The sequence below is a fragment of the Bos indicus genome, chromosome 7 (genome assembly GCF_029378745.1).
Source record: "Bos indicus isolate NIAB-ARS_2022 breed Sahiwal x Tharparkar chromosome 7, NIAB-ARS_B.indTharparkar_mat_pri_1.0, whole genome shotgun sequence".
Classification (NCBI taxonomy): Eukaryota; Metazoa; Chordata; class Mammalia; order Artiodactyla; family Bovidae; genus Bos; species Bos indicus.
The window spans coordinates 15,648,410-15,655,673 of NC_091766.1; the positions used below are offsets into that span (position 1 = coordinate 15,648,410).

Below are 7,264 nucleotides of genomic sequence, written 5' to 3' on the forward strand. Positions count from 1 at the left end.
CCTACCCCGGGCTCTGTTGGCCCTGGTTTCCACCGTGACTGTAAATGCCTGGCCAGATGCCTGTGCGTTTATCCCTGTCCCCTGAGCCCAGCGGCCCGGGTTTCACCTTGAATGCTTGTAGAGTGGATAAAACGTGGGATGGTTTGAAGGACTGACTGAACCCCACTTCAGACGGCCTGCTGGGCAAACTCTGAATGCCTCAGTCTCCCCTTTTCCTGCGTTGAGCCCCTGGGTCTGACCCAGAGCCCAGGAAATCAGAAAACTGGGAGTTCCTCGTTTGCTGCTTTATTTAAGGGCTTGTGACAGACAGCTGTCCCCAGCCCAGCCCCTCCCTCCTCTACAAAAGCGAGGGAACATGAAAACAGGCCGCCTTGCCAGGGGGCCCATGGGATTGTGACTTGAATCCCAGGCCAGAGGCCTGGGAAGGCAGCTGGGGAGGGGGAGCAGTCAATCCTGTTCAATGGCCAAGTGCTGGTGAGGTACAGGAAGGCGCTGGAGAGGCCGGTGGCAGCCTCTGAGGGCCTGCCCTTGCACAGGGGGGTCAGGACGCAGGCCTCTAGAGAAAACAGGGCCCTGAAGCTGGTGGCCCAGGTGCTAGAGGCTGGAGCCAGTCAAAGGCTTGTTGAACAAGCATTTCAGGCCCCCGGGGCCCCACCACCCTTCAACTCTACCGGCTTCCCACGAGGACTCCCCCGCAGTCGCACCTGCAGCCACGTGTGCACACACACACACACCCACTCTGCACACACTCACATTCGGGGCTGCAAAGGCTCTGGACCCACACCCTGGAATGTCTCTCGATTGGTACCCAGTGGGCGGGGCTGCCATGGGGGTGAGCCGTCTGCGTCGCTACTGATTGGCAGCCTCGCAGGCATCTATCCAATCGCTGTACACGTCCACTGGTTCTGACAGATCTGAGCCGCTGCAGTCAAGGGCAACTGGTAGCACTGGACCCCTTTCCCACATTTACTTTTCTGTAGCTCACGCCACTGCTAGCCAGACCACTGCCCTGAACCCCGTTCACACCACGTAAGTCAGCCCGTGGCGCTGGTTCCTCTCCGTGGCCATGCCCCCAGGGCACGCTGCAGGGCTGGGTGTCCTCGAGCAGCCCACTTGGGGCCGCCCAGAACCCCCAACCCATCTCCTGGAAAAAGCCCGGATTCCCAAGGATACAAGTGATGGGCGTCTGGAATTCCTCTAGGCACACGGTACAAGAGATGACTCCGGTGTTTCGGGCTCGGTCCCTGGAACAGGAGGAGGTGCAGGGACTAGTGAAGGAAGGGGCCTCTGTCTGTGGGTGATGATCCCCCTAAGCAGGAGGGCTTGGGGCAGATTGGAGGATAGGGTAGTGGTGGGGGTGAGCGACACCCCAACTGAGGAAGGAGGAAGTGGCCCCGTGAGGCAGGATCCCTGGCCCCACTCACATTTTCACGTCACAGGACTTCTCGTGGTTGCAGAAGGGGCAGGTGAACTGGGTCTCCAGGGTGCCTGTCATCTTCTTCTTGGGGGGTGGCTTCCGTTTTGACTTTCTGCGCCCCATGTCTGTAGGGGAGTGAACCTGTGGGCAGAAGGGACAGAAGTCAGTGACTCGTGGGCCCCATGCAGCCCCCCAGCCCGATGCCCTAGGAAGCAGGCTGGCTGCCTCTGGAGAAGGGAGGTCTTGCCTGAGGCTCCCAGGGGCTGGGCAGGCAGACCACCTCAGTGCACTATGGGGTCAGGAGGCCTGGATTCTAACCCCAGCTCCTCCACTTCCTGCAGGATCTCAAGTGGGTTCCTTAAATTCTCTGTGCCTCAGTCTCCTGTCTATGAAGTGGCATGAAGTTTCCATCCGAGCCTGGTCTCACAGGGAGGGCGAACAGGACATATGGTAAGAGCCTGGCCTGTCTGCTGCCAGCACCTACACAGGAGGCCACCATTCCTGGTGAGGACGAGACTCTGTGAAGGCCGGTCAGGCAGGAGTGCTCAGGAGCCAGAGATTTTATTCAGGCTGCTCCTTCTGTCACGGGACAGGCCAATGCCACCCAGGAGGAATGACACTGAAAGGATGTGACAGAACCTTCTGGGGGGCCCCTCCGGCAGGCTCTTTGCAGATGAGGGGCTGCTGGACAGAGAAACGGGGACATGCATTTGGAGCAAGGAAATGCCATATAAAAGGGTGAGGGCCTGGCCAGGGTTTGGGGACCATGTGGGTTGGGTAGAGGGGCAGGCTGCGGGGAGAAAGGGGGTGGGGAGGGAGCACGTGGGAGTGTTCTGAATATTTGGATGGATGCTGGAGGCTGTGGGGAGTGTAGGGATGAAATTGCTTGGTGTTTTAAAGAGACCAAGGAGGGACTTTCCTGGTGGTCCAGTGGCTAAGACTACACTCCCAATGCAGGGGCCCTGGGTTCGATCCCTGGTCAGGGAATTAGATCCCACATGTCACAACTAAGAGTTTGCATGCCACAACTAAAGATCCCGCATGCTGCAACTAAGGATTCCGCATGCTGAAATGAGACTGAAGATGCTGCATGCTGCATCTATGACCCGGTGCAGCCAAATAAATAAATAAATATTTTTAAGAAGAGAAAGAGAGGGACTAAGGAAAGGGATGGGTGGAAAGCCTGGGTGAAGATGAAGTCAGAACCAGGAGAGGGTTGTTCAGGGTGAAAAGCAGCAGCAGGTTAGTGAGACAGAGGGGACAAGCCAGTGGTGAGCATGTCGAGAAGGAACAGTCCAGGGGAGCGGGTGAGCAGTGTGAGAAGGAAGGGTCCGGGCTGACTCCCAAGGTTGTGGTGTGGGACGGAGGTGGTGGCTCAGGGGAAAAGGGGCCCTGTTCTCTGATGTCTGACACAAAGGAAGAGCAAGGTGCTGGGGCAAACGGCATGTCCAGGGGAAGATGCCTCAGAGGCAGGTGGACAGGAAAGCAGCAGCAGCTACACTGAGTGCAATCTCCCATGTCAGGCACCGGGCTAACCTCCCGAAGCGCCCCTCCCACCCCCGTCCACCCCTGCTTCTGGTCTCATCCTTCCATGACTAGCAGAAAGACCAGTGTTTCATTCACACGTGTGATCACTCTCTATCTGATGTTCTTGTTCTCAACTAAAGGTGCTTCCAATTCACTGAGTAAACAGAAGGAGCTGGCAGTGAACATCCACAATCCACAAGTCGCCAGGACCACCCACTTGACCTTCCCTCTTTTGCTATGGAAGAACGGCCTCGCTCCCCACAAACACAGTTCGTTACCTTGGGCCTTAGACCCCAGCATCACACTTGCTCTCTCTACTGGATCATTAACAAACACACTTGGGATGACTTTGCCCATCATTAAAAACAATCTGTTCATTTTTAGAGAGTTTTTCGAATAGAGCTGTCTGCCTTCTCTCCGGTTCTCTCTCCACTGCCCCTGCCATGCTGTCCACCCCACAGGGCAGTCCCCACTCCTCAGCACACTGGACATACCGGTTTCTCCGCCTACCCTTTTCACAGGGCTCTCAGGACCCGGGACTCTCCCCACTCACTCCTTGATGGCAGGTTCTGGCAGTCTCTGCTGCTGCAACCCCACCCCACCTCTCTAATTTGCTAAGGATAGTGAATCCACTCATTCAGTCTCTGGGCCTCTCCCTTGTCCAAATACATTCACCTCCACCCCGCATCACTGCTTCCAGTGCCTCCTCTGAACTGTAGCCTTCCTGACCACCTGCCTCAGCCACACCTGATGCTAACCAATGTTTAAACATGACCTGTCCAAAACCCAGCTCCAAACACCTCAATCTGCTCTCCTGCTGTCTTCCTCAGCTCATCAGACAGCAAGTCCACCTTTCCAAAAACCCTGGATTTGACCTCAGTTCCTTTTGCCCCCTCTCACACCCCTAATCTCACCCTGATCCTACTGCCCTACGTTTATTTTAGGCCACACCTTGAGGCATGCAGGATCTTAGTTCCCCCAGTCAGGGATGGAACCCGCGCCCTGGCAGCGGAAGCTCAGGTTCGTAACCACTGGACCACCAGGGAAGTTCCCTACTGTTCTCCCTTTGGAAGACGCCCAGCATCTGACCACTTCTCACCACTCCCAGGGCCAGTTCTGTGATCTGAGTCCAGAGTCCAGGTCTTCTCTGGCCTGGATGATCACAATAGCTTCCTCACTGGTTCCTGTCCACCACCCTCAGAGTGTGAACTCCTTGTGGGCAGGGATTTCTGTCTTTTCTTTGTATCCTCAGAGCCTAGAACAGTTCATGGCACAGAGCTGGTGTTCAACAAATATTTACTGAATGAATGAATGAACCAACCAATGCCAGGCCTAGAGCAAGACACAGCAGTGCTGTAATCAGGGAAGGTGAGGTGTCTGCTCTTGTGTAACTGATATTCTGGTGGAGAAGACAGACCCTTAAGCTAACTAATAAGGGAAAAAATTTCAAATATTGACAAGTGCTGTGTGTGTGTGTGTGTGTGTGTTAAGTCACTTCAGTCGTCTCTGACTCTTTGTGACCCTATGGACTGTGGCCCGCCAGACTTCTCTGTCCATGGGATTTCCCAGGCAAGAATACTGGAGTGGGTTGCCATTTTCTTCTCCAGGGGATTTTCCCCAACCAGGGATTGAACCCAAATCTCTTACGTTTCCTGTATTAGCAGGCAGGTTCTTTACCACTAGCACCACCTGGCAAGCCACTGGCAAGTGCTATGAGGTTAATAAAACAGAGCGACGTGGGACTTCCTCGGTAGTCGGTAGCTAATGCAGGGGATACGGGTTTCATCCCCGGTCTGGGAAGATCTGACATGCTGCGGGGTCACTAAGGCTGCATGCCACAACTCCTGAGCCTGTGAGCCACAAGAGAGGCCACTGCAATGAGAAGCCTTTGCAGTGCAACTAGAGAGTAGCTCCTGCTCACCACAACTAGAAAAAGCCCGAGCGCAGCCACAAAGACCCAGGGCATCCAGTAAATAAATAAAATTAAAAACAAAAAACAAGGCTATGTGAACTTTTCTGGGACAGGGCTACTTCACTCAAGGGTGGAACCTGAAGGATCCCTTGGGGAAGGGTCATTTAAAATGGACTGAACGTGGACTGAACGACGAGAGAAAGAAAATCCACATAAGACAGTGCAGGCAGAGGCTGGAAACGCTTCAATTGCAAAGGCTTCAAGGAAGCACCAGCTTTTCTTGAGAAACAGAAGACTGATACAGCTGAAGCCCAGTGAGCAACAGGGAGATGGATGTGAGATGCAACGGAAGACGAAAGCAGCATGCCAACCACAAGACCCTGCAGGCTTTAGTAAAGTGTAGCCACTTCGGCAGCCCAGGCTCCCACCTTTGGCCAGAGTGTTTTGTTGGAAAAATTTCCCCAGAGCCAGACCCTGGGTTCCACCTGCCATGGAATCACCTGCGGGCTGCTCAGAAAAAGGCAACTTTCTGAACTTCACACCAGACGTCCCCCAACTAGAATGTCAGTTCTGCGGGTTGGAGTAGGAGCCTGATTTGTCCATGGCTGGAATCAGCAGCCCTGGTGGCTCACCTGCCAATGCAGGAGACTGGGGTTTGATCCCTGGGTCGAGAAGATCCGGTGGAGAAGGAAATGGCAACCGACTCCAGTACCGTTGGCTAGGAAAACCCATGGATAAAGAAGCCTGGAGTGTTGCAGTCCATGGGGTCGGACAGGACTGAACAATTAAACAACAACGAATCAGCAGTACGCCTAGTGCCTGGTATGCATTAAGTGCTAAATAACTATCTGTTGTAGATACAAACAAGTCTCCTGAAGCTAGAGATGGGCCCCAGAATCCCATTTTTCCCGGTGATTATAGTGCCCTCCGGTACAGCGTCTGTCTACAATGCGGGAGACCCGGGTTCGATCCCTGGGTTGGGAAGATCCCCTGGAGAAGGAAATGGCAATCCACTCCAGGACTATTGCCTGGAAAATCCCATAGACAGAGGAGCTTGGTAGGCTACAGTCCATGGGGTCGCAGAGTCGGACACGACTGAGAGACTTCACTTCACTATAGTGCCCTCCAACTACACTGCAGAAAAGGGGTATGGACTGCATGTAAAGTTCCGGGGACCGGGGACTGTACTTAGGTGGCGACCTAAGTCCAAAGCGCGCCAAGAAGATGGAAGAGAGCTCAGCCATCGCCCCTGGCCGAACTCAAGAGGCGGTGGGAGGACTGTTCATCCAGGCTCACCGAAGCTTCGGTGTCGCCTCCAGCCAGCCGCCGGTAGCATCCAGGCCTCCGAGCAGCGGGCTGGGACCTGCAGAGACCTGAGGCAATCAAGTTCCCCGATGGGCCGCTCCCCGAGCCCTGGGCCCTCGGCGCCTCCTTCAGGACTCCGTGAGCACCCTGGGGTCGCAGAGCGCCCAGCCCCACCCGGCCCCAACGTCCGCCCGCGTGAACCTTTACCTGCACTCACACCCTTGTTGCGACCGCCTCGTTCACCCGGGAGACAGTGACTTCCGGCTTTCGGCGGAAGCGGAAATCTCTTACCTCCCCCGCCTTCTCGTTCTCCCGAGGCTGGGACTGCCCAGCGAGGAAGCCCCGCCTACTCCAGCATCTTCTCTGTGCGCACGCGTACTCCCATTTCGGGCCCGGCAGCAGGAACGCAGTGTGCCTGCACAAGGGCCTGACCATACTTGGTAGTTAGAGCCGGCGCTTGTGGGCACAACTTTGGTACGCTCCCGCACTGGCAGTTACCGCGTTTCCGGAGAGGTGGACCTGGCCATAGTAGCCCTGGAAAGCCAGCTTCGCCCTTGGCTGCAGCATCTTCACTTATCTTTTCTCCCAGTTCAAGCCCCAGCCCTTGGCAACTCACATGGGCCTCCCAGACGTCAGCCACATACATATATCCCAGTGCTAAGAACATGCACAGAACTGTATGGCTGAATCAGAGTGTGAGAGAAGCTTGTAAGAAGCTCCTGTCAAACTTTAACAAGAACCTGTGGATCTTATTCTAACTTAGATTCTGGCTCACTAGGTCAGGAGTGGGACCTGGAAGTCAGCCTTTCTAACTAACTCCCTGGTGATGTCCTGTCTTGGTCAATTTTGAGTGTGGAAGCTATAATACATGAGATTGGACAGGCAGTAAGGGTGAGGGGAGGGGAAAACTAAGCTCCACAATTCCCACAATGTAGTGAAGAGGCTGCCGCTACTTAGCAGCAGCAGCAGCAGCAGTGAAGAGGCTGGACAGAGCTGAGGAAGGATCAGGCGGAATGAATTGAAAGAGTAGCATTGACATATATGTGCTGCTGTGTGTAAGACAGCTAGTGGAAAGGTGCTGTGTAACACAGCCCGTACTCTGA

The 7,264-nt window shown here is 54.9% G+C and overlaps 1 protein-coding gene across 4 annotated transcripts; it reads right to left on the minus strand.

The window, feature by feature from the left end:
* Positions 1-269: 269 nt before the first annotated feature.
* ELOF1 (elongation factor 1) lies at positions 270-6,469 on the minus strand. 4 transcript variants are annotated; one of them, XM_070792893.1, is made up of 5 exons: positions 6,369-6,418; positions 5,489-5,574; positions 1,425-1,558; positions 1,174-1,244; positions 270-914 (listed from the first exon to the last, which is right to left on the minus strand). In XM_070792893.1, the coding sequence occupies exons 3-5, from the start codon at positions 1,538-1,540 to the stop codon at positions 850-852; spliced, it is 252 nt and encodes an 83-aa protein (XP_070648994.1). In that variant the 5' UTR covers positions 1,541-1,558; positions 5,489-5,574; positions 6,369-6,418; the 3' UTR covers positions 270-849. The 4 variants fall into 4 exon arrangements, with proteins under 4 accessions (XP_070648994.1, XP_070648993.1, XP_070648992.1 ...); XM_070792892.1 differs by having other exon boundaries at positions 5,489-5,633; positions 6,369-6,413; XM_070792891.1 differs by lacking the exon at positions 5,489-5,574 and having other exon boundaries at positions 6,369-6,469.
* Positions 6,470-7,264: the final 795 nt, after the last annotated feature.